This window comes from Paramisgurnus dabryanus, chromosome 4 (genome assembly GCF_030506205.2).
Source record: "Paramisgurnus dabryanus chromosome 4, PD_genome_1.1, whole genome shotgun sequence".
In the NCBI taxonomy this organism is placed as follows: Eukaryota; Metazoa; Chordata; class Actinopteri; order Cypriniformes; family Cobitidae; genus Paramisgurnus; species Paramisgurnus dabryanus.
The window spans coordinates 50912786-50940328 of NC_133340.1; the positions used below are offsets into that span (position 1 = coordinate 50912786).

The 27543-nt window shown below is 40.2% G+C and overlaps 2 protein-coding genes across 2 annotated transcripts in view; one reads left to right on the forward strand and one right to left on the reverse strand.

Moving 5' to 3' along the window:
* The first annotated feature begins 562 nt into the window (after positions 1-562).
* The window catches only part of chmp2bb (charged multivesicular body protein 2Bb), a 39935-nt gene continuing 12954 nt past the window's right edge, over positions 563-27543 (forward strand). The window contains exons 1-5 of the mRNA XM_065254906.1: positions 563-736; positions 1164-1255; positions 5126-5320; positions 5468-5570; positions 5760-5866. Coding sequence (XP_065110978.1) covers positions 703-736; positions 1164-1255; positions 5126-5320; positions 5468-5570; positions 5760-5866 — 531 coding nt within the window. The 5' untranslated portion in view covers positions 563-702. The remainder of the gene's footprint in view (positions 737-1163; positions 1256-5125; positions 5321-5467; positions 5571-5759; positions 5867-27543) is intronic.
* On the reverse strand, positions 15218-18012 carry LOC135736118 (uncharacterized). Its single transcript, XM_073814444.1, has 3 exons — positions 18006-18012; positions 16937-17134; positions 15218-16831 (listed from the first exon to the last, which is right to left on the reverse strand). Exons 1-3 carry the CDS (start codon positions 18010-18012, stop codon positions 16062-16064), a joined length of 975 nt encoding a protein of 324 aa, XP_073670545.1. The 3' UTR covers positions 15218-16061.

A 27543-nucleotide genomic window follows, 5' to 3' on the forward strand; every position in this document is an offset into this window, starting at 1 on the left:
TTTATTTGTCTTGCTGCCGCTTACAGCCTCCTCTGGTTTCCGGTTTTAGTGTCAGGTACTGTCTGCTGCCAATGGCAGCAACTTCCTGCTGCCAGCGGCTGCCACTTCCTGCTGACGATTTTTCGCTGAACCCCCTCTCAACACAACACAGAGAAGTATGGAGAACGAGGGGGACGAATACAGCCGATACAGCTCTATCGATAGGATCCGAGGTGTGGGCGGAACATAACGAAGTATGCACGAACATCTACGACCAGAGTCGAATTCAGACGAACCCCCGCATACCTAACCGCACTGCGCATGCGTCAAGTACTTGCGATATGATTGGCTGCATTTAGTTTCGTAACTATATTATAGGCTGACATTTGGGTATTTTCATATAAATAAAATTATGTAGATCTGTGTTTCAATTAAAAGCGGTCTAATAAAACAATTCCATTCCGTAGTAGAAAAACTGCAGGGTGTTACCCATGGCTCTGGGTGTTACTTGTCACGATTGGGAAACGTAATTGTGACGCCACGGACTTCCACCAATCACCGGTAAAAAAAAAAACAGCTGCAGTAACGCACAAGTTTTCCGCCTACTTGCCAAGAACCAGGAAATAATCATGATATTTTGATAGGCGTCTCTCGGTTGATTTTAGTCTTGACGAAATAATTATTTTTCTTTAACGTTTGTGCTCAAGGAAGTTTGTTGCAGTTATGGCTTCGTTATTCAAGAAAAAGACTGTAGATGGTAAGTTTTCTACCGCTCTGTGGATTGTTTTGTCAAAACTGCTTAGCAACATACAGGATCTCACGTCATTCATCAGCTGGTTGCGATTGCTGTCGACGATTTAATTATCAATTTAATTTGTTTTGGGGTCTAACACAGAAGTGTCTGGAGTTCATCAGAAACTAAATTTATATATATATGTATATATGTGAGACACTTCCACAGTAAACACTATTCATCTGACCCTATGCCAGGGAAATTATATTTATGAGCATGGGATAAGGTGGTTTAAGATAACCATTCTAATGTGCAAGCATACTTGGCAATAAAGCTCTCTCTGATTCTGATAAACTCACCGGGCCATTCCCGTAACGTTAACGAATCAGAAAACCTGACTTTTCAGAATAATTTAAATGCTGATCGATAACATATTTTCTAATACTTTCAGATGTTATTAAAGAACAAAACAAAGAGCTGCGCGGAACCCAAAGACAGATAACACGAGACCGAACAGCACTGGAAAAACAGGAAAAACAATTGGTGAGAAACTCCACCCATCACTGTGACATGTACATGATGCTTAAGGTTTCCCTTTCTCACTATATCAGATCACGGTTATGTCATGGGTGCGTTCCACTCCAGTTTTAGACACACACTCGCGAACTTCCCTAAGCACTTCCCCTCGGGGGAATCCCTGTCGCCATTTTGAAGTGCGTTCCACTTCGTCAAGTAGTGATGTTACCAGTGACACCGAAGCTCCGAAGCGTGTATCAAAAAAACGAACCGATTTTCATTGAAGCTTTGTATCGAAGCTTGATTCGTTCTGGCATATCACGTGACCAATGACGTCCGAAGCTTCGTTTCACACACACCCACGTGACTGCTTCGTTATCTGATTCAAAGGTTTCAAATTGTGCGATGCGCGGCGCGCCCTCATGGGTTGTATTGAAGTATTGCATTACACGGAATCGATTACTGCATAGTGAGTTTATGATATATATATATATCTATATCTATATCTATCTATATATATATATATATATATATATATATATATATATATAAGCCTTTTCTGCACCACTTAATACCATGATATATTTTTTTAATTAATTGACACTTTATACTTTTGAGACAAGGTCTAATTTGTTATTTTTGTTTGGAGTACCATTCGCATGAAATTGAACATGCTTTGGTCATGTATTTAATATATTGTTACATTTATTTATGAATCTATCCTTAATTTGTCAATCCATTAAGTTTTGCTTTTATAATTAATACGTTGTTTGGTTGTTGAACATGTTGTTAAAGGGGCCATTGCATGAAAATGTTAGCATTGCCACTTTGTAGGTGTGAGCAAAAATAGGTCATTGAAATTTGGCTTTCATTATGATGTCATAAGGATATCTTATTAGAATAATACCGCCCCCTTAATCTGCACTATCCAACCACTGCACTGCCATTTAGTGCAGACAGAAAGAGAGAGAAAAGAAGGACTTGACAGCACAATTGAGTTTGAATTACAAACACACACCATCATTGTGATCAGTGTTTGCACTTCATCAGCTCATTTGCATTTTAAATGACACACCCAAAACAACACATTTTTGCTCAAACCTACAAAGTGGCAATGCTAACATTTTCATGCTATGACCCCTTTAAACAGCACTTTCACCAGCAGAGGTCCTCATTGAGCTCTGATTTGAAAAGCTTCGAGTAATGAACCTTTTTCCGATACAATTGGGTTGAAAGCTTCACTGCTACAAGAAAGCTTCACTTCGCCATCACTATCGTCAAGTGGACGAGGGAAGTTTGTATGGACAGACCCTCGCTCCCTCGATTTTGACCGAGGGAGCGAGTCTGCTTCATATGTTCACTTCATGCAGCTTCATGTCCCACAATGCAACACGATTGTGACGTCACTTCAGCAACTCGCGCTTTGCACATGGAGGGGGCGGTCTCCACTTTCCATGTGATCAAGGGCTTAGGGCGATCCATTTGAACCCACTTCAAGTGTTCTAGCAGTAGTGGGCACTCGTACATCGTAAGCAATGACGTACATCCGAGTGAACGAGACTGAGGGAAGTTAGCGAGGGAAGTTCATAAAAAAACGAACTGGAACGCAGGGCCTGAATGCCACAGAGTGCCTATTTACTGTGTCAGTGGACTATGACTAACTGTAATTCTCTCATGATTTCATTGTGTAAAGGTTAAGAACCATCTGTTATATTGTGGCTCTATGTCATCACTAAGGCTGGGTAAAAAGTATATTTCTATTTATTGTTTTTTTTTTTTTAAACGAAGTCGATTCAAAATCGATTTTCAAAGGCCACAAATCGTTTTTTTTTTTTTTTTTAAAGAAATAACCTGATCCGGTTTGATCAAGGAATGCGACTGTTCTGACTTGTTTCAGCATACATTTTTCCTTTTTTTTTTCAAAAATTATATTGTATTTAACATAATTGTATGCATTTGAAAATTAGGGATGGGTTCTGTTTTAGTGTGTTTTCACACCTAGTTCGTTTGAGCCCTCCAAATGCTCTTGGAGCAGTTCAGGGTGTTTATGTGAACAAACCAAGTGATCTCAGACACCCCTGAAAGGACCCAAAAAGTGAACCGAACTCAGACCACCTCCTGACGTGGTCTGAGAACTGTTCACTTTTGGGTTCTTTTGTGGTTCGATTTCTTTTTGATATGTGAAATCAATGAGGTCCCGGTCCACTTTGCGTGTCGTTTTGACATTGTATCAAAATCAACTGCTTCACAGAAAGCTGGGATCTGAGTTCTTATGAAGCTGTGATGTGAACAAGAAAGGGTCTGAAATCATTTCAGTTCTGAAGAGGACCAAAAAAGAACTGAGTCGTCTTTTGAGTCCACTATTGTGAACACCAAAAGGACTGAGATCATATTCGGCTAGTATCTTTTCTGGTTCACTTTAAAGGAATATAAAATTTTCTTAAAAGACAAATCCAGATAATTTACTCACCACCATGTCATCCAAAATGTTGATGTCTTTCTTTGTTCAGTCCAGAAGAAATTATGTTTTTTGAGGAAAACATTGCAGGATTTTTCTCATTTTAATGGACTTTAATAGAGCCCAACATTTAATACTTAACTCAACACTTAATGTTTTTTTTCAACGGAGTTTCTAAGGTCTATTAACGATCTCAAACGAGGCATAAGGGTCTTATCTAGCAATACGATTGTCATTTTTGACAAGAAAAATAAAAAATATGTACTTTTAAACCACAACTTTTCATGTAGGTCCGGTTCAGCGCGACCTAACGTAAATGCGTAGTGACGTAGGGAGGTCACGTGTTACATATATAAAACGCACATTTGCGGACCATTTTAAACAATAAACTGCCACATTAATTAGTATCAGTTGACATACAACAACGTAGGAACGGTCCTCTTTCAAGCGCTAGTAAACACTGGGGCGGAGTTTCGTGTTCGTCCTCTGTGACCTCTTGACGTCATGACGTATTGCGTGGGGTCAGCTGGCGCATCACGACCGGATCTACATGACGAGATGTTGGGGTTTAAAAGTGTATATTTGTTATTTTTATGGTCAAAAATGACAATCGTTTTGCTATATAAGACCCTTTTGCCTCGTTTGGGATTGTTTATAGTCCTTTGAAACTCCGTTGAAAAAAAACGTTAAGTGTTGAGATAAGTATTAAATGTTGGGCTCTATTAAAGTCCATTAAAATTAGAAAAATCCTGCAATGTTTTCCTCAAAAAACATAATTTCTTCTCGACTGAACAAAGAAAGACATCAACATTTTGGATGACATGGATGTGAGTAAATTATCTGGATTTTTCTTTTAAGAAAATGGACTAATCCTTTAAGTGAACTGGGTTTGGTTCTTTTAAAATGAACTATATGTGAAAACACCCCTAATGTACCCAAGTGTACCTATTACCTAAAATAAAAGAGTTTAATATACAGGTTTGTGGCTTTGTATATTTCTTTTTTATTAATAACCCACTTGCAAACTTATGTTCACTGTTCTTTTTTATAAATATAGTGTTTGTATTAAATCTATATTCATTGAGTTGAATTGAGAATCGAGTGTAAAAATCAATCCAAGAATCGTAATCGAAAATCGAAACTAGAATTGAAATCGAATAGTTTTGATAGCTTGTGAATCGAAATTGAATCGATTTGGAACATCTGAATCGATACCCAGCCCTACATTATATTTTCCCATGGAATACTTATTTTCCTTTATACTCCAATGACAATGATTTAAACATTTCTCAACAGAAATACGATCATAGGTAGATAGACAGGTAAATTCTTAATTGTCCAGACTTCGTAAATTTGTTAAGAATAATTTTTCCAGGAGAATTGTGTAAGACAATTATAATCCAATGCCAGCTGTCTTCTGCGATTTATTCTTATAACAGGAGATGGAGATAAAGAAAATGGCCAAGACGGGGAACAGAGATGCCTGTAAGGTTTTAGCCAAGCAGCTTGTACAAGTGAGAAAACAGAAAACTCGTACATATGCGGTCAGCTCTAAGGTTACCTCCATGTCCACACAAACCAAGCTAATGAACTCCCAGATGAAAATGGCTGGAGCTATGGCCAAAACCACCAAAGTATGTGCATTATTTATGTAATATGTATTCATATTTAGAGCCATGTATTGATCTGTGTCTGCATAACAAGCACGCTTAGTGGTATATTGATACCCCATCAGTATAATATGCGTAAATGCATAACTTCATAAAACAACATTCAAACAGACAATGCAAGCTGTCAATAAGAAGATGGATCCACAGAAGACTATGCAGACCCTGCAGAACTTTCAGAAGGAGACAGCAAAGATGGACATGACAGAAGAGATGAGTAAGAGGCAGCTTAGTTAATTTTTTTTTTTTTTTTGGTTGTTGGAACAGGTTTCATTAAAATGTGATGGGGAAAACCTAGAGTTATTTTTGCCAGAGTTGATGGCAAAATAACCCGATAATGATTTGTGGTCAGCGCCCTAATTTAACCATAGTCAGCATTTATTCCTGTGTTTTCATCTGTTTACAGTGAACGACACTCTGGATGAAATCTTTGAGGGTTCTGATGATGAGGAAGAATCTCAGGACATTGTGAACCAGGTGTTAGATGAAATTGGAATTGAGATCTCAGGAAAGGTAAAAAAAAGCTTATATGGCCGATTTATTTGCGTAAAATCGTCCTGCCTCCACATGGGCACGTGAATCAAGTGGGTAAATATAAGTGGACTGTTTTATGTTGTTACTGACCTATTTGGTTGTAGGTAAAAGAAGACTTTTAGGTAAAAGACTTGTAGATAAAAGTAACTCCTTTTTAGACGAACCTGGGTGCTGGTGAGCCACTAAAGAGACATGCCTTTGTCTGACCTTTTAGTCCACATTTAATAGCTGACAACTGTGATGTATGTGCCAAATTTTAAGTTAATAGGCTTGTTTGAGATGCGCCTTGCCTCGCCTGAAATATAGGTGAGAGTAGGCGGCTGCAATGAGGGGAGGAGTGAAAAAATGCAGGCAAGCCGGACACTTTTTGAATCTCACTGTATTGTGGACCACAAATGTCAGCAAAGGCAGAGATCGCGTTTACGTATTTTATCGCAGATTAAAGAGATGCAACTGAAATACCAGTAAATACAGTTACACAGACACTTTTCTTACCAGCACGCATCTTGCCGCGATCGCCGGTGATCGATTCTGTGCAGAATTTGCTCATCTCAAACGATTCTAATCTAAGCACGCCAAGAGCCTTAAATATGCATGAAGTTGACTTGAGTTCAAATACTGGCTTGGCATATTTCAATTTTATTAATGTCAAACCTTTGTAAAGTAGTGTAGCCTTTTATGTCCAATAGGGATGCACCGGTTGACCGGCCAGAGTCAGAGTTTTTGCGCGATTGGCAACTGGCCGTTTTTTTTTATTTTTTCGGCCAAATTTTTCATTCGCAAACATGTCTTTTGTGTAAAAGCATTTCGAAATCTGTGCGCAGGACAAGCTGCAATGTGTGCAAAGGACAAGTTAATCGCGGAGAAACAACAGTACATTCGAAGGGCTCTCAAGTCTCACGCATTGTGAGATACACGCATTTCAGTCAGTTTACACACTCACACCTTGTATTTCTAAGAGACTGATAACTTTTCCTGCTATATACCATTAATGGACGAGGCGCAGGGAAGTTATCTGGTGAGTTTAGCTGTCTCAAGTTTTTCTTGCGCTCCTCTGATGTCAATCACTTCTTGGATGCGCGTGCACGCTCAGAGTGAAAGTTAGAAGATCCGATAAATGCTGTAAATAACGCAGGTTTCTTGAATATAGCCAAATACGTGTTAAATTATGCTTGATTTATTAAAAAAACTCTCCAACTGCTTTGCAATCAGAAGCTTTAGCTTACCTGAATCTAACGTAGAGGCTTCCTGAAATTAATGAAAGGACCAGAGATGTATTTCTTATTATTGCCATGTAGTACTGAACATGTAACCTTATCTCTCTCTTAAACACAGCTTAAAATACACGCTGATGGCAAGTGCTGCAATCCTACTGTATATAATACAGATTTAATTTTAATTTTGATACATTTGTATTTTTTTATATGTAGAGCAATTTATTTAATTTGGATAAATTTGTCTGTCTTTTATTCAATTCAATTTTATTTATATAGCGCTTTTCACAATTTGGTAATTGTATCAAAGCAGCTTTACATAATAGATGTAGTGAAAAGCACAGAAAATCGACAGATAGCATAACATAATACACGATAGCACAAGCAGCTAAATTTGCTGCGGCTATAAATCAACATTATAAGCAAACGTATTACTAATGTAACGTATAGAAGTTAAGCCCAAAAAGGCTGCCTCCCCGGGTTAAAAAACCCCCTAGGAGAAAAAAACCCCGGAATTTTTTCCGGGGAAGTAAAAAAAAAAGTCCTAGGAGGAAAAAACCCTTGGGAGATATATATATATACACATTGAAACGGAAGGAGATTAAGCGGGTTCTGCCGGTGGTCTTTGGTCAGTAATCAGCTGGACATCACGTTGAAGAACAGCCAGTAGATCAGAGGTGTGCCGACTTTCACATTTACCGGAACTGGATCTGTTTGTCTTATAGACCCTTTGCAAACACGTGACCTAGACCACGTGACGACGCCATGCTGGACGGCAAAATCACTGGCGCACTAGGTTGATTAGTAATAGACGAGCGGGATTTTTGATTAGTTTTAAACAGTTTAAATATATATTACACTAAAATACATGGCTTCTTATATTAAGGAAGTTGTTGTTCCGTTATCGGTCGAGGTAGGGCATTTGGTAGGTCCTCACAAAAAGCGCTATTTAGAGAAGTTAGAGATAGCGGGACTGGATACCGACCCTTACCTTCTTCCTCCTTCAATTTTCACGGACCTCATTAAATCGCCGAATCTGCCCGACTTCAGCCCGCATGATTTGTACCACTATGTGGTAAACGGGATATCCTCATAGACTGGTGCTGATCTTAAGGCTTTTAAAAGTCTGCAGAGCTGCCAACTTCTGAGTCCTAACCATTTGCCAATTGATAATAGTGTGGATTTTAGCTATTTCTGTGTTAAATTGTTGGAAAAGACTGCGGTAAAATGGTTCACAGTACAAATCGAATCATATTTTAGAAATTAAATTGAAATAAAAGCTTTTACTGAGTTTAAATGCCTGAGATTAGAGTCTTTACTATTATTTTATACACTTCTATTATGCTTTTCTTCTGATAAAATCTAATGAATGGGCTACTGGTCTCTGTAAAATGTATAACTGCAGATAACAGCAGCTTTGATTCAGTTTATCCACTGAGAAAGAGAAGCGTAAAGTGATGATTTGTGATAGAGGGACTGTCAAAATCAAATAAACCAAATGAGTAGTTTATATTAAACTAAAGCAACAGATAATGTGTATGTCAAGACCATATAATTATATTTCGTATATATTATTGTTTATAGATGTCAAATATCAATTGACTTTTTTTTATTAAAACCTGTCACCGCAAACATCACGCAGGCTTGTACTGCTTGCAAACATGCACACGCAAGTGATGGTTGCTTAAAATTGCTGTTTTCTGAGGGTATCTGCGTGCGTGGAATCCGGGCAGGTCTCTGCTTTTCATCCAGACCTTGACGCTTTGTGTGTTCGACTGGTGCGGAGCTGACTGATCGGCGTATGACATCAGAGTAACGCGAGAGCAAAGGTAAAGGCGGACCCTTTTGTAACATTTCGACTTGCTCTCGCGGTACTCTGATGTCCTCGCTGCCGAACTTCCTGCGCAGCGCCACATAAAGTGAAATGCTCTTTGACTCTTTGCAGCAAAGTACCAGCAACATGAGAAGTGGTGGCACGCAAAAGACAGTGAAGGTACGCTTAAATATAAAAGTGTCAGTACTGCGAGCACTGGTTTAGCTACTTACATCGTGAAAATGGATGTGTGGCGTGAGAATGGGGTCAATTGCGATGCGTGGGAGTTAGCAGCTATAACTTTATGGTCACTGCAGCATTAAACAATAACATTCATGTAAAAATAATGTATTTATGCCACTTTTCTGTAATGGTAGGTGCATCATAGCAACACGAAATAACCATTTTATGACCCTAACGAACACAAACACGTACTTGTTCGGCTTGCCGTCCGTCTACAATATAGCACTTCCGCCGTCCGTCATGGCGTCCATAATTCGCGGGAGTAGACCGTGACGTCACGTGCAAAGGGTCTATTGTCCTCGTCAGGGCCGCCTTAACCCAATGTGAGGCCCTGGGGCTGAGATGTTTTGGAGGCCCCCCATACCCTCAATTTATAGTCTCATTTAAAAAAAAATAAGTGTAATATCTAGGTAATCTACATCACAAAATGCATTAGTTTCTTTCAATACATACAACAGTGAGTTTTCCCTCTTTGACCCAGAAAACACCATAATATCATTATTAACATATCACTGAGCCCACTTGAGCATAAACACAAGACACTTTATTTAACAACCACACACAGCAACTTGTGGTGAAAATAAAACCAAAATGTGTGAGAGTATATTATGTTTATAAGCTTTATAGTTTTTGGAATATACAAATTTGCAGAAAATTGCCACTCACTAACTAAATGCTCACCACAGTTTAAAAATATAAGAAGTTAAAGTTAGTTTTAAAGTGAAAATGCATTAATGTTAACAAAATATACGTCTTTATAGACAGAATCTTGTTTTTTAATCAGTTATTTATTTTGTAGGCTATTGAAGATATAGTATGCATTGTATTTAGTATTTATGCTAAAACGAACACGTATGAATATGCACAAAACAGACAGGGAACATACCTGTATATAAGATCTTTAGATAAGGAGATTATAAATATGAATGGTGCGATCAGGGGATGATTATTTGAGATGGTCTTGTCGCGCTTTGACTTGCACATTTACCGTTGCGTCGTCTTTCTAAACCAACAGATGTGTACTGTGAGCTAACATCGCGTCAAACTACATCGCTCCGGCTGCGCACGCGTCACTGATATAAACGCGAGTAAACTTAAACTTTATAACAACGAACAGCATTAATATGTTCGGGAACTCCTTTCTTTATTTGGCGGCACAGTATCTTGCGCACAGTTGGAGAGACTTCTGCATGCCAGAGACTCAGACAGCTGCACGAGCACAGAGAGAGCGGGCGCGCGCGCGAAAGAGAGAGAGAGAGACCTGCAGTGCTTATTATGAGATTTCAGAAATTACTCTTTCATTTGTTGGTGGATTATTTCCCGTTTCTCTGTCACACTCAGTCTAACATGCAGGAATGCCAAGTTGACAACGCGCACTTAATTACATTACGCGGAATAGAAAAATCTGTTACGTCTGATATTTTATTTCACAGTAAGTTACCACGGACCAATCAGCAGTCATGTAACGTGCAGTTAGAGTGATTGACAGATAACCTGACAAGTTACAAAACAATATAAACGTGAACTTGGGAGGCCCCTGAACTTGGGAGGCCCCTGGGCTTCAGCCCAGGTAAGCCCGTGCATTAAGGCGGCCTTGGTCCTCGTGATCAAGGACGAGACAGGGAGAGAGAAACAAAATCTTATTAGCGTAGGGGCCGTTCACATAAAAAGCAAGTGTCACACAGTAATGTGGATTTTAGTCAGCTCGGTTCCGGGCAGGCTAACTATTGCTGGTTAAGTGTATTACATATATAGTTGATGATTTTAGAAACAGAACTCGTTTGACTAAGGCCAGAGGCCCCACTGCCGTCGTTAATACTAACGTACAGTGGCAAGCGGTTCTGTATACTATTTTTAAGGCCAGGGGAAAAGGCCAAAAATTGCAAACCGACCATATTTGGCAATTAAGACTCAATCGACAACCAATGCAAAGTTTCAGCATATTACTAAAGAGTATTAATGACATTTACCATGTTTTGGAATGTTGACGAAAAAAAGGTTTTAGTTTATTCATTAATTTATTTATTTATTAGGTTGTACAAGCTAGCTATTGGGAAATAAGTGTATTACATATAGTTGATGATTTTAGAAACAGAAACAGAACTCGTTTGACTAAGGCCAGAGGCCCCACTGCCGTCGTTAATACTAACGTACAGTGGCAAACGGTTCTGTATGACATACTATTTTAAGGCCATGGGAAAAAGGCCAAAATTGCAAACCGACCATATTTGGCAATTAAGACTCAATCGACAACCAATTCAAAGTTTCAGCATATTACTAAAGAGTATTAATGACATTTACCATGCTTTGGAGTGTTGACGAAAAAAAGGTTTTAATTTATTCATTAATTTATTAGGTTGTACAAGCTAGCTATTGGGAGATAAGTACTATTGCTAAAACAAACTATGCGAATGCCTTGTTAAAGTGAAAAGTTTTAAGTCTAGATTTAAAGTTATCTACTGTCTCTGATTTTCGGACGTCGGTTGGTAAATCATTCCATAGCTTAGGGGCTAAGTAGGAAAAGGATCTGCCACCTTTAGACACTTTTGATATTTTAGGGATTATTAAGAGGCCAGAATTTTGTGACCGCAATGCACGTGATGGATTGTATTCTGATAATAATTCTCTAAGATATGAGGGTGCTAGGCCATTTAAGGCTTTGTAGGTGATTAGTAATATTTTAAATTGTATACGATATTTAACTGGTAGCCAGTGTAAAGATGCCAGAATTGGGCTTATGCGGTCATACTTCTTAGATCGAGTAAGAACTCTCGCAGAAGCGTTTTGAACTAGCTAAAGCTTGTTTACCTGATTTGCATGGCATCCTCCGAGTAACGAGTTACAATAGTCTATTCTAGAGGTCATAAAAGCGTGGATAAGCTTCTCTGCATCTGATGCAGACAACATATGGCATATTTTTGAGATATTTCTAAGGTGGAAGAATGCTGTGCGGCAGACATTGGAGATATGGCTGTCGAAGGATAAATTTCTGTCGAACATCACACCTAAATTCTTAACCGTGGAGGTTGGCACCACAGTGCAGCCATCTATGGGCAACTTGTAGTCTGTCATATTATATTTGTAGCGATTCGGTTCGATAACAAGTATCTCTGTCTTATTGGAGTTTAGCATAAGAAAGTTATGTGCCATCCAGTCACTTATATCGCTGATGCAGTCTGATAGCTTAGAAAAATTGTATGTTTCGCTAGGATGTGAGGAGATGTAAAGCTGTGTGTCATCTAGGGCTGGACCAGAAAATTCGAATATTCGAATATTCGTTCCGTGGGTTGACATTCGATTTTCAGTTTTGAGATTCGAATATATATATATATATAAATATTTTTCAGCGTTAATGCAGAGCTTTTGCCAAGCAGGAAGTGCGCTTCACGCTCCCGCTCTGTAGGTGGCGCAGAGAGACCAACATCCATAGTCAACAGCCATCAAACAGCACCAGTGGAAGAGATCGCCTCGAACGGAAAGCGCGCTTCCTGCTTTGGCATTCACGCTAATAGTGTTGTAAATAACGTTCAGTTTCTTGCAAAAACTGATTGATTTGCTTCACAAGACGTCAATATGTCACACAGAGTTATGGGGGATTACTTTTGTATTGGATATATATGCTTTAGCTGTTAAAGTGTGCGGATCGGTTGACTTGCATGACGGAGCACTGGGGTTTCTGCAAAATATCTTCTTTATTGTTCTGCTGATGAAAAAACATATTGATGGTGTAAGTGTTATAAATAAACTTGATTTTGAAAGTATGCTACCGTTTTATTACAGTTTGTTGAACTTCGTTCATTTATTTTCGTTGTTTATTTAAATAGCCTACCCTACGTTGTCAGTAATTACTGTGCTGCTAATTTCTGATACGGGAATGTTTATTTGTTAGAAAAATGTTAGGCTACCTTATTAAAAGTATTGCTCTTGTGTTTTGTTTCACTAATGCTGTTCTCGCAGGACGCGTGAGAGGGGCACGCCGCTTCCAGCTTGCGCTGTTCTGTAGTATTTTTAAAGTTTATTTCTTAAAGTTTATTCTAAACGTGTCACATGTCCATATTGCACGAAAAAAAGGCACTACACTCCCTTGAGTCCGCAGCAACACATCCGCCACATAATAAAACTGTAGATAAACAGACACACACACACACACACACAGATTCCTGCCTTTATTAAAGAGAAAAATATTTTCAGCCCCTCCTTCCGAAGCTTCGAATATTCGATTTTATTTCTACTAGAGCTTCGAAGCTCAAAAAATGGTATTCGGAACAGCCCTAGTGTCATCTGCGTAGCAGTGAAACTGTATGTTATGATTCCTGATGATATCTCCCAGAGGTAACATATATAACGAGAACAGGATAGGACCTAAAACTGATCCCTGCGGTACGCCGTATTTAACCAGGGAGTGATGTGACTCCTCCTCATTTACATAAACAAAGTGATAGCGATTGGTTAGATACGATCTGAACCAGGCTAGCGCTTGACCACTGATGCCAACATAGTTTTCTAGCCTATTAAGTAAGATTGTGTGATCTATTGTGTCAAAGGCTGCACTAAGGTCTAATAATATAAGGAGTGATATTTCGCCACGATCGGATGTTAGGAGAAGGTCATTTGTAACTCTAAGCAGCGCTGTCTCTGTGCTATGGTGGGGCCTGAATCCTGATTGGAACTTTTCATATGTACTATTATTTGCTAAGAATGTACGTAGCTGGCTTGCCACTACTTTTTCTAATATTTTGGAAAGAAAAGGGAGATTTGAGATTGGTCTAAAGTTATTTAGATCTCCCTGGTCAAGGTTTGTTTTTTTAATGAGCGGTCTAATAACTGCTAATTTGAAAGCTGTTGGAACGTAGCCTAATTCTAGTGATGAGTTAAATACATTTAGTACTGGGTTAGACACTACAGTCAGGGAATACCTCTTTGAGTAATTTTGTGGGAACAGGGTCCAATATACAGGATGATGATTTGGATGACGCTACTAATTTAGATAGCTCTTCTATTGTAGTAGGTTTAAATGACTCAAGATGTTCGTATGGTAAGCTAGCGTTAAATATATTACTGGGTAGAGTGGTGGCTGCTTGGGTACCTACAATGTTTTCCCTAATAATCATAATTTTCTTAGTAAAGAAGTTCATGAAGTCATTACTATTGTGTGGGAGTTTATTAGGGGGTTCTGTTTGTTCTTTATTTCTAGTCAGTTTCGCAACTGTGCTAAAGAGGAAGCGAGGGTTATTATGATTTTCTTTAATAAGATTGCTGAGATACGTAGATCTGGCAATTTTTATAGCCTGTCTGTAGTGTTTAACACTCTCTTTCTATGCTGCACGCCATACCTCTAACTTTGTGCTTCTATAATTTCTTTCAATTTTTCTAGCAGCCTTTTTAAGGGATGCGGTATGATGGTCGTACCATGGAGCTGGCGTTTTTTCTTTGATTCTCTTTTTTCGAATTGGAGCTACGGCATCCAATGTGTTAGAACAAATACTGTTCAGGTTTTCTATTACAATATCTAGATCTTCAGGATTATCTGCTACATGTTTCATTTGGAACAGGTCTGGAAGAGTGCTAATAAAGTTATCTTTAGTGGTTGAAATTATTGTTCTGTCTAGTCGGTAGCATATTGTGGATCGAGTGATCCTATCTAGAAGTACCGTGTATGAGACAAGGCAATGGTCTGAAACTGCATCGCTCTGAGGTGATATCTCGATTTCATTAATATTGAGCCCGAGTGACAGAATTAAGTTCAATTCAATTCAATTCAATTTTATTTATATAGCGCTTTTCACAATTTGGTAATTGTATCAAAGCAGCTTTACATAATAGATGTAGTGAAAAGCACAGAAAATCGACAGATAGCATAACATAATACATGATAGCACAAGCAGCTAAATTTGCTGCGGCTATAAATCAACATTAGAAGCAAACGTATTACTAATGTAACGTATAGAAGTTAAGCCCAAAAAGGCTGCCTTCCCGGGTTGAAAAACCCCCTAGGAGAAAAAAACCCCGGAATTTTTTACGGGGAAGTAAAAAAAAGTCCTAGGAGGAAAAAACCCTTGGGAGATATATATATATACAACCCTTGGGAGATATATATATATAAGTCTAATGTGTGCCTACGGGTATGCGTGGGCCCTGTCACGTTTTGTCTAATATCGAGAGAATTTAGAATATCTATAAACGCTAATCCTAATGTATCTGTTGGGTTATCAACGTGTATATTAAAGTCACCAACGATAAGAGCTTTATCTACAGTGACTACGAGGTCAGACAGGAAATTTGATATTTCTTTAAGAAAATCTGCATGATGGCCCGGAGGTCTATAGATTGTAGCAAGGACAAAAGAGAGCTGTTTATGGTTACGATCAGTTATTTCCATATTTAATAGCATTATTTCAAATGAATTAAATTTTAGTTCAGATTTTTGGTTAACTTTAAAAATGTTGTTGTATATTGTAGCTACACCACCCCCTCTCCCCTTTAATCGCGGTTCATGTTTGTAATAGTAGTCTTGTGGGGTGGATTCGTTTAAACTAATGTAATCGTCTGCTTTAAGCCAGGTTTCTGTTAAAGAGAGTGCATCTAAGTTTTGGTCAGTAATTATTTCATTGACAATGGGTTCCTTATTGGTAAGCGATCTAATGTTAAGAAGGCCGAATTTTAACATTCGAGGTTCATCTGTAAACGTATTGTTTTCTAATTTTATGTTAGTAAGATTTGTACGAGACGAGGTAAACGGTGCTCTGTATTCTTTTGTTCGAGGAACGCACACAGTTGAAATGTGTTGATACTCTGGTAAGATAGACTCTAAGTTCTGCGATATATGTGATCTTGACATGTCAGAGCAGCTAACAGATGGACGGGTAGGCCGATCTATCTGTTTCCTGACCTGGGCCCTGGGTAGTCAGACTGTATTAGAATTAAGAGTATTGGTCAGATTTCTAGAGAGTATAGCATTTCCTTCCGATGACGGATGAAGGCCATCTCTCTTTAGCAGGTCAGGTCTCCCCCTGAAGTGCTTCCAATTGTCTATAAACACTACGTTATGCTGAGGGCACCATTTTGACATCCAGTGGTGAAGAGACACTAATCTGCTATAAGTTTCATCACCCCGGTAGGCGGGGAGGGGACCAGAGCATATTACATTATCTGACATTTTTTTTGCAATTTCACACACCTCTTTAATAGTTTCTTTTGTGATCTCCGACTGGCGGAGTCTGGTGTCATTTGCGCCGGCATGAATAACAATTTTTGAAAACTTACGCTTAGCATTAGCCAGCATTTTAAGTTTGGATCTAATGTCTGACGATCTGGCTCCCGGTATACAGTCAACTATGGTGGCTGGTGCCTCAATGTTCACGTTCTTTAGTATCGAGTCTCCAATAACAAGGGCACCTTTAACAGATGTCTCAGCCGGTGTATTGCTTAGGATGTCGAATCTGTTAGAAATTACTAGGGGGGACTTCGATGGGCATCGAATATGACTACGCCGCCTGATAGTCACCCAGTTAGTCGGCCGTGTTAACTCAGTTGCCGAAACCGAGCTATGTGTACTACGCGTTACAGTAGGCGCACCCGAAACAGTGTTTGAAACATTAACATTAGCGGTTTTACCGTCCTCAACGAGCGTTCGGATGTGCGCTTCTAGTTCTGCAACCTTCTCCGTTAGCCTTACTACTTCAATACATTTAACACATGTAAACCCCTCTGTGCTGACGGAAGAAGCTAAACTGTACATGTGGCAAGTAGTGCAGGTTACAATGACAAGCGGAGTCTTACCGTTTTCATGCTGTGCGATAGCGTCTCCGTTCGCCCGAACGCGGTCCGTGAAGCTGCATCGAGATGGGTGCTCGCTCGTTGCATGCCTTGGTCGTCTCCGGGTGCCTGGAGCCAGGGTGATGTGTGGCAAGCTGTACCGTCTGGTGCGAATGCCGGGCAACAACTCCTCCACAGCTTCCCGCTCTGGTGAGGAAAGGTCTGAAAAACATACATCGGATGTGTCCACCAATAGATCGAAAAGGAAGGCAGATTTACAGTAAACAAACAGTGAGCGAGTGCTAGCGGGCTATATGCTAACACTAGGTGTTTACTAGTGATAGATCGTTTTACTTATTAATACTGTTCAATAATCGTCACGGTAAAGTATTCCTAAGATAAATTTGTACGTTATATTATATAGATAGGAACGAGATAGTAAGAAAATAGGATTTAGATGATGACCTCGACGGAGCTCCAATGCACGGAGCAGCGTTTCCCCGTTTGTTTACGCTAGCGGGCTATATGCTAATACTGGGTGTTTACCAGCGATAAATCGTTTCAGTTACTGATACTGTTGAATAATCGTCACGGTAAGGTATTCCTAAGATGAACTAGTGAGTTATATTATATAGATAGGAACAAGATAGTAGAAAAATAGGATTTAGATGATGATCTCGACAGAGCTCCGACAACAGTGTGGCCACTCTCTTGCGTCTCTCTCTCTTGCGTCTCTCTCTCTTGCGTCTCTCTCTTGCGTCTGTCTCTCTTGCGTCTCTCTCTTGCATCTCTCTCTCTTGCGTCTCTCTCTCTCTTATCAGACTTACCAATTGTTATAATTTATATTTGTGCTGGTCAGTTATGAATAATAGGTAACATCGAACTGCTAGCAAAAACTTGAGAATTTGGTGGGGCAGAGGGGCCTCTCCCCTAACAGATGTTATCTCTCTCCAAACTTTTAAATAAAACCTGAGAGCCCTGCATTCGCCGCAAACTTTGTCAGACACATAAATTCATCACTTGATAGAACACAATAAGTATCAAAAGTCTGTTGATAATGCAAAACAGGCAAGACCATCAATCCTCACTCAACCATCCATGTCATGGTCTCATTTAACCACTTATGTTTGTATTGAACGTAGCCTACTGCACAGTTACTGCTGTTAATTTAAGATGGTTAAAGTTATTGTTTTCAATAGCCAAACCAAGTTTAGCCTGTTAAATACCAAATAAACATATTGTTTATGTATACTTTCATTCTTTCTCGTTTGTTGCTTGATAAGAAAAAAAACCTGGAAATCGGATCAGAATCGGACAATTTGCTTTTTAAGAAAATCGGTATAAAAATCGGCCATGAAAAATCAAGATTGTGCATCCCTAATGTCCAAGTCTAATTCCTAATTGAATTTTAGCTGCTGTTATGTTCCTTTTGTCTATGGGACTGTATCTGCATGAAAATGTTTATAAGGTTCAATAACTTACAGTCCTCAGTTTATTAGGGCCCGAGCACACCAGGGTGTGAGGACCCTATTGTTTTTGCTCCGTTTATTATTAGGGCCCGAGCACCGAGGAGCAGGCCAGAATGGCCTGCACCGAAAGGTACGAAGCCCTATTGTTTTTGCTCGGATTTATTAGGGCCCGAGCACCGAGGAGCAGGCCAGAATGGCCTGCACCGTAGGTGCGAAGCCCTATTGTTTTTGCTCGGATTTATTATTTTTTTTTTTTTTATTAGGGCCCGAGCACCGAGGAGCAGGCCAGAATGGCCTGCACCGAATGGTGCGAAGCCCTATTGTTTTTGCTCGGATTATTATTATTATTATTATTATTATTTTTTTTTTTTTTTTAACACTTTTGGCCATTTTGGGTGCCTAAACATACTCGAAAACTCTTGCAATTTGGCACACACGTCAAAGTCGTCCGTCATTGCGACCGGGCAAAGGCTGGAACACGGGCGTGGCACGGGGGCTCTGTAGCGCCCCCTGTAATGCAAAAACAAACATTGTTGCGCAGATCGGGCAAACATGTAAGCACATGTACGAGAGTTGGTACGCATATAGATCTCATCGACCCGAACAACTTTCGCCCTCTAACAGTTAAGCTCCGCCCAACAGGAAGTCGGCTATTTTGGATTGTTTAATAAATGCATGCGTTGAACTTTTAAATACTCCTCCTAGAGGATGCATGCGATTGACACCAAACGTGGTGAACATGATGTTGAGACATTGGACTTGCTAAATTGCGAAGGGATTTTTGATATCTCGAACGGTGTTGCCATGGCGAGGCGACAAATTTATGGCGACATCAGAGAAACAGGAAGTGTCTAATATCAAAGGCAAAAAATGTCTTATTGTGATGACACGCGGTGTGTTTGTTCGTCTGAAGATTCTGATCGCATCGATGTGCCTATTGTGACTCCCGGGTATAGCGCCACCACCAGGCGCCAGGAAGTGTGTCAGTCACAAAGGTGGATTTTTTTTGACAGTTCCATGCGATGTTCTTTTAAATACTCCTCCTACAATGTTTATGCGATTGACACCAAAAGTGGTCAACATGATGCCAAGACATTGTAGATCAGAGGTGTAAAAAGTACTCAAAAATGTTACTCAAGTGAAAGTACAAGTACTGAGTGTAAATTTTACTCAATTAAAAGTAAAAGTATCTGGCCAGAATTATACTTGAGTAAAAGTAAAAAGTACCACATTAAAATTGTACTTGAGTATTAAAAAAGTAAAAGTAACAGGAAAAATTTAAACTAGAGATTCTTGTTTAACCTTTTAATCTCTAAAAACATGAAGTGAATGCACCACATACAGGTTTTTATCCTGCTTTACAACTGTTTGTATTTAATTGTATTTCATTATCAAAATATAAAACGACCTAATTTCAGTATGCAACATGCTACTCGAATTTAACTAAAGCAGAAGCTGATTTTCAAAATTGAGAATCAAGCATCTCACAGACAGCCAGTGCAGAAAGAGTTGTATTAGTTCTTGTTCACACTGTCAGTCCAAATCTGATTTTGGTGCATATTCGATTGGAACCCAATCACATTTAGAACGTGTGAACGGCTAAAAACCACATGAAATCAGTTTTTTTTCTTTTCTGTTTCAAGCTATATCCAGAGGTGGTTTGAAATACTTTTCAAATCACATTTCCAGAAATACATTTAAGTCTGACCGCTCTGATCGTATTTTTGTAGCTTTTCGGTTACGTCATGCTGTTGCGTCACGTAAAATGTGAACACGATTGTTGTGCCAGTGTGACGTCATTCCCATAGAAACAGTGCAGATAATCCAGAAAATGGCAAAACCCTACAGGACGCACAGATCGGATCTTAACAGTTGTGATACACAATGTGGACAGTGAGTCTGTCCAGTCAGACATGCAACAAAATCAGATTTGGACTGACAGCGTGAACAAGGTCTTAGTCTTGATAGAGAGGCTGCAAATAGCAGGGAATGTGAGCAGAGACTTCCTGGTGTCTGAAACTCAGGCCAGATATCCATCCAACTCTTTGCTGGCTTAATGTGTTGTCGGTTTCAAAGAAGCAAAAAAATCTTTATCCGACGAGCCCACTCGCGAGTCTCTAGCCCTTTCTCGGGCCGAGATATGGTCAACCCTTCCCGGATTTTTCCTTGGCCTTAGCTCAGGTACCGTAAGTCCAGGGCGTTCGCTCTTCAGGTCCCTTATCCTACCCAAGAGGGCCTTTACAACAAGCCACCCACGAGTCTCTAGCCCTTTCCCCGGCCGAGATACGGTGGTCCTTTCCCAGATTTTTTCCACGTCTGTAGCTCGGGCACCTTAAGTCCCCTCGGGTATAAGCGACCCAAAGGCATCCAAGCTACAGTTGTGGGAAAATCAGGGGAATGACCGCTGTATCTCAGCCGGGGAAAGTGTATCTCAGCCGGGGAAAGGGTTAGAGCGTCAGGGTTGGCTCATTGGAAAGGCCCTCTCAGGTAGGATAAGGGACGCCAAGGGTGAATGCCTAGGACTTAAAGCGACCGAGCCACGGACGTTTGAAATTCAGGAGACCGTCGGCTACAGAAAGGGTTAGAGAGTCGGGGGTTGGCTCGTTGAAAAGGCCCTCTCAGGTAGGATAAGGGACCCGAAGGGCGAACACCCCGGACTGAAGGTGCCTGAGCTACGACCCTATGAATTTCAGGGAGTGGCACGCTGTTTCCCGGCCAAGGAAAATAAATAACTGGCCGTCAGCACAATTCAATTGGTTTGGTAAGAATAAGGGAAAATAGAATAAAGTGATCTCTAAAAAATAAGTACTTTTTGACTGTAAATAAAATTGTAAGGAGTAAAAAGTACTTTTTTTTCTTAAAAAATGTAATGAAGTAAAAGTAAAAGTACTGATTTTAAATTGTACTCAAGTAAAGTAAAAATCCCCAAAAATAATACTTAAGTACAGTAATCAAGTAAAATTACTCAAGTACTTTACACCTCTGTTGTAGATGATAAATTGCGAAGGGATTTTTGATATCTCGAACGCTGTTCCCATGGCAACCTGTCAAACTTTACTTTCATTTTTAAGGCATATTTAAACCTTACAGCTGTATGCGGTAAACTTTTAAATACTCCTCCTGGGTAAATAATGTGATTGACTCCAGAAGTGGTCAACATAATGCTGAGACATTGTAGATGATAAATTGCGAAGGGATTTTTGATATCTCGAACGCTGTTCCCATGGCATCGCGCCAAACTTTACTTTCATTTTAAAGGCTTATTTAGGCCTTTAAGTTCACGCCGATGTTCTTTTAAATACTCCTTCTAGAATAATCATGCGATTGACACCAGAAGTGGTCAACATGATGCCGAGACATTGTAGATGATAAATTACGAATGGATTTTTGATATCTCGAATGCTGTTCCCATGGCAACGCCCCAAACTTTACATTTATTTCAGGCATATTTAGGACTCTTGGCGTGCTTAGATTAACCTAAAAGTCGGCACACACATCAGAGTTGTCGGCTGTTAAGTGTGCACAAACAGGTCAGACATAGGTGTGTCTCTTAAGTGGCTCACTAGCGCCCCCGTTTGTCTAAAATGTGGGGTTTCTTTTACCTACAGTCCCCAAATGGCTCAGTAACAACATTAAATAGCCCACTGATATTTACCCACTTGATGCCCTTGCCCACCGTGCATCGTTTTCTCGGACGCACCGTGTAGCGGTAAAAAAACGTGCGAGGGCCCACCATTGCTGCTTGCAGCTATATTTTTTTATTAGGGCTCGAGCACCGAGGAGCAGGCCAGAATGGCCTGCACCGTAGGTGCGAAGCCCTATTGTTTTTGCTCGGATTATTATTTTTATTTTTATTTTTATTTATTTTTTTATTTTTTTTAACACTTTTGGACTTTTTGGGGGCCTTAACATACTCGAAAACTCTTGAAAATTGGCACAGACGTCAGAGTCGTCCGTCATCGCAGAAATCCAAAGGCTGGAACACGGGCGTGGCACGGGGGCTCTATAGCGCCCCCTGTAATGCAAAAAAAAACATTGATGCACAGATCGGGCAAAAATTTACGCACATGTACGAGAGTTGGTACGCATATAGATCTCATCGACCCGAACAACTTTCGCCCTCTAACATTTAAGCTCCGCCCAACAGGAAGTCGGCTATTTTGGATTGTTTAAAAAATGCATTCGTTGAACTTTTAAATACTCCTCCTAGTGGATTCATGGGATTGACACCAAACGTGGTGATCATGATGTCGAGACATTGTACTTGCTAAATTGCGAAGGGATTTTTGATATCTCGAACGGTTCTGCCATGGCGAGGCGACGAATTTATGGCGAATTTAGAGAAACAGGAAGTGTCTAATTTCTAAGGCAAAAAATATCTTATTGTGATGCCATGCAGGGTGTTTGTTCGTCTGAAGATTCCGATCGCATCGATGTGCCTTTTGTGACTCCCGGGTATAGCGCCACCACCAGGCGCCAGGAAGTGTATCAGTCACAAAGCTGGATTTTTTTTGACAATTCCATGCTATGTTCTTTTAAATACTCCTTCTAGAAAAATCATGCAATTGACACCAAAAGTGGTGAACATGAAGCCGAGAGATTGTAGATGATAAATTGCGAAGGGATTTTTGATATCTCAAACGCTGTTCCCATGGCAACGCGTCAAACTTTACTTTCATTTTAAAGGCATATTTAAGCCTTTTAGTTGACGCCGATGTTCCTTTAATATACTCCTTCTAGGATATTCATGCGATTAACACCAGAAGTGGTCAACATGATGCCGAGACATTGTAGATGATAAATTGCGAAGGGATTTTTGATATCTCGAACGCTATTCCCATGGCAACGTGTCAAACTTTACTTTCATTTTAAAGGCATATTTAAGCCGTACAGTTGCATGCAGTGAACTTTTATATACTCCTTCTAGAATATTCATGCGATTGACACCAAAAGTGGTCAACATGAAGCCGAGATATTGTAGATGATAAATTGCGAAGGGATTCTTGATATTTCAAACGCTGTTCCCATGACAACCTGTCAAACTTTACTTTCATTTTTAAGGCATATTTAAACCTTACAGCTGCATGCGGTAAATTTTTAAATACTCCTCCTGAGGAAATAATGTGATTGACTCCAGAAGTTGTCAACATAATGCTGAGACATTGTAGTTGATAAATTGCGAAGGGATTTTTGATATCTCAAACGCTGTTCCCATGGCAACGCGTCAGATTTTACTTTCATTTTAAAGGCATATTTAAGCCTTTCAGTTGACGCCGATGTTCCTTTAAATACTCCTTCTAGGATATTCATGCTATTGACACCAAAAGCGGTCAACATGATGCCGAGACATAGTAGATGATAAATTGCGAAGGGATTTTTGATATCTCGAACGCTGTTCCCATGGCAACGCCCCAAACTTTACATTTATTTCAGGCATATTTAGGACTCTTGGCGTGCTTAGGTTAACCTAAAAGTCGGCACAAACATCAGAGTTGTCGGCTGTTCAGAGTGGACAAATAGGTCAGACAAAGGCGTGTCTCTTTAGTGGCTCACTAGCGCCCCCGTTTGTCTAAAATGTGGGGTTTCTTTTACCTACAGTCCCCAAATGGCTCAGTAACAACATTAAATAGCCCACTGATATTTACCCACTTGATGCCCTTGCCCACCGTGCATTGTTTTCTCGGACGCACCGTGTAGCGGTAAAAAAACGTGCGAGGGCCCGCCATTGCTGCTTGCAGCTATATTTTTTTTTTATTTTTATTTTTTTTTAACACTTTTGGACATTTTGGGGGCCTTTACATACTCGAAAACTCTTGAAATTTGGCACAGACGTCAGAGTCGTCCGTCATCGCAGAAATCCAAAGGCTGGAACACGGGCGTGGCACGGGGGCTCTATAGCGCCCCCTGTAATCCAAAAAAAAACATTGATGCACAGATCGGGCAAAAATGTACGCACATGTACGAGAGTTGGTACGCATATAGATCTCATCGACCCCAACAACTTTCGCCCTCTAACATTTAAGCTCCGCCCAACAGGAAGTCGGCTATTTTGGATTGTTTAAAAAATGCATTCTTTGAACTTTTAAATACTCCTCCTAGTGGATTCATGGGATTGACACCAAACGTGGTGACCATGATGTCGAGACATTGTACTTGCTAAATTGCGAAGGGATTTTTGATATCTCGAACGGTTCTGCCATGGCGAGGCGACGAATTTATGGCGAATTTAGAGAAACAGGAAGTGTCTAATTTCTAAGGCAAAAAATATCTTATTGTGATGCCATGCGGGGTGTTTGTTCGTCTGAAGATTCCGATCGCATCGATGTGCCTATTGTGACTCCCGGGTATAGCGCCACCACCAGGCGCCAGGAAGTGTGTCAGTCACAAAGCTGGATTTTTTTTGACAGTTCCATGCTATGTTCTTTTAAATACTCCTTCTAGAAAAATCATGCAATTGACACCAAAAGTGGTCAACATGATGCCGAGACATAGTAGATGATAAATTGCGAAGGGATTTTTGATATCTCGAACGCTGTTCCCATGGCAACGCGTCAAATTTTACTTTCATTTTAAAGGCATATTTAAGCCTTTCAGTTGACGCCGATGTTCTTTTAAATACTCCTTCTAGAATAATCATGCGATTGACACCAAAAGTGGTCAACATGAAGCCGAGACATAGTAGATGATAAATTGCGAAGGGATTTTTGGTTGTCTCGAACGCTGTTTCCATGGCAATGCCGCAAACTTTACTTTTATTTCAGGCATATTTAAGGCTCTTGGCGTGATTAGATTAACCTTAAAGTTGGCACACACATCAGAGTTGTCGGCTGTTTAGTTTGCACAAAAAGGTCAGACATAGGCGTGTCTCTTAAGTGGCTCACTAGTGCCCCTGTTTGTCTAAAATGTGGGGTTTTTTTAGCTACAGTCCCCAAATGGCTCAGTAACAACATGAAATAGCCCACTGGTATTTACCCACTTGATGCCCTTGCCCACCGTGCATCGTTTTCTCGAACGCACCGTGTAGCGGTAAAAAAACGTGCGAGGGCCCGCCATTGCTGCTTGCAGCTATATTTTTTATTACCGAAAGGTGCAAAGCCCTATTGTTTTTGCTCCGTTTATTATTATTATTAGGGCCCGAGCACACCAGGGTGTGAGGACCCTATTGTTTTTGCTTCGTTTCTTCTTCTTCTTCTTCTTCTTCTTCTTCTTCTTCTTCTTCTTCTTCTTCTTCTTCTTCTTCTTCTTCTTCTTCTTCTTCTTCTTCTTCTTCGAAATGGATCGCATTTTTGAGGGCCTAAACATACCCGAAAAGTATAGGCGTCAGAAGTGGGCGTGTAAAAATGGCTCGATAGCGCCACCTGCAAAATTTCAAGAGAACAGCCCCCCCACTACGAAAAACTTACAGATACGAAATTTGGTAGGATCATCTATTGCTCCAAGACCTACAAAAAAGTCTCTTGGAGCTAAGCTCTAAACCCCACAGGAAATCTGCCATTTTGAATTTTCTCTGTCATTTTTTGACATTTCCAAGCGTCGTACTTTAACGAACTCCTCCTAGAGATTTAATCCGATCATCATCATATTTGGTCAGTATCATCTAAAGGCCTTTGCGATGCTAAATTGCGGAGCTTTTGACTTTTCATTGGAGGGCGTGTCCGTGGCGGCCTGGCAAAGTGTAATGTTTCGCCATGAAACAGGAAGCTGATGTAATTCAGGCATACATTGTCCGATCTGCCCCTGACTTCACACGTTTTATAAGGGTCCAGGCCTGAACACATCAACATGGCATAATTCAGTAACACTCATAGCGCCACCTAGAGGCAGCAGGAAATACCATGTTTGATGCTGTGACTTACTGCTCTTAGGTATTTAACCATATCAACATCATATTTCACCAGTGTAATCTCAAGACCTTGTGTGATGATAAAAAGCAACGACCTTGACTTTTCATTAAAGGGCGTGTCCGTGGCGGCCTGGCAAAGTATCGCTAATTGAATCGCATTTTGACAGGCTAAAGAAGCTCAAAAAGTCATAAAACGTTGCGCACACGTCAGAAGTGGCGAAAATTTACACGTGGCATAGGCGCCAGAAGTGGGTGTGTAGAAATGGGTCAATAGCGCCACCTGCAAAATTTCAAGAGAACAGCCCCGCCGCTACGAAAAACCTACAGATACGAAATTTGGTAGGGTCATCTATCACCCCAAGACCTACAAAAAAGTCTCTTGGAGCGAAGCTCTAAACCCCACAGGAAGTCGGCCATTTTTAATTTTTGCTGTGATTTCTGTGCAACTTTTGTCATTTCCAGGCTTCGTACTTTAACGAACTTCTCCTATAGATTTTGTCAGATCGTCATCATATTTGCTCAATCTCTTGCGATGTTAAATTGCGGAGCTTTTGACTTTTCGTTGGAAGGTGTGTCCGTGGCGGCCTGACAATATTCAGCGTTTTTGCAATGAAACAGGAAGTTGTTATAACTAAGGCATACAATCTCCAATCTGTCCCACACTTCACATGTTTGATAAGAGTCTTGGCCTGAACACATTTCAATGCCAATATTCAGCTCCAGTCCTAGCGCCACCTAGAGGTAGCAGGAAATGCCTTGTTTTAAGCTGTGATTTACTGTTCTCAGAGATTTAATCAAATCATTATCATATCAGGTGAGACTGATCTTAAGCCCTCTGCGATGCTAAATTGCGAAGATCTTGACTTTTCGTTGAAGGGCGTGTCCGTGGCGGCCTTGCAAAGAGTGATGTTTCGCCATGAAACAGGAATCTGTTGCAATTCAGGCATACATTGTCCGATCTGCCCTATACTTCACACTTTTGATAAGGGTCCTGGCCTGAACACATCAATATAACAACAATCAGTTACAGTCACAGTGCCACCTGCTGCACACAAGAGGTGTGGCACGTCAAAGTTCCTTTAAATATCCACCTATATTAACCCACTTAAATTTAAATCCCCCTGGTTCAAAGCTTTACTAAGGCCATAGGGGGGCGGTGCACATGCGTGCGAGGGCCCTTCCATCGCTGCTTGCAGCTTTAATTTACATTTGATATTTTACCCGTGATAAAAAATTTACACATTGACCCGAAAAGCAATTTCCCACAACAACTCTTTTCTTTAAAATACATGCTTGTAGTTGCTGTACACTTGCAGCAG

Bases quoted from the DNA above. Each gene is read 5' to 3' on its own strand.
- LOC135736118 (XM_073814444.1), bottom strand. The intron at 16,832-16,936 runs GTAAGACTCCGC...GTATTGAAGTAG, and splicing joins TATCGCACAGCATGAAAACG to TAAGGCTAACGGAGAAGGTT.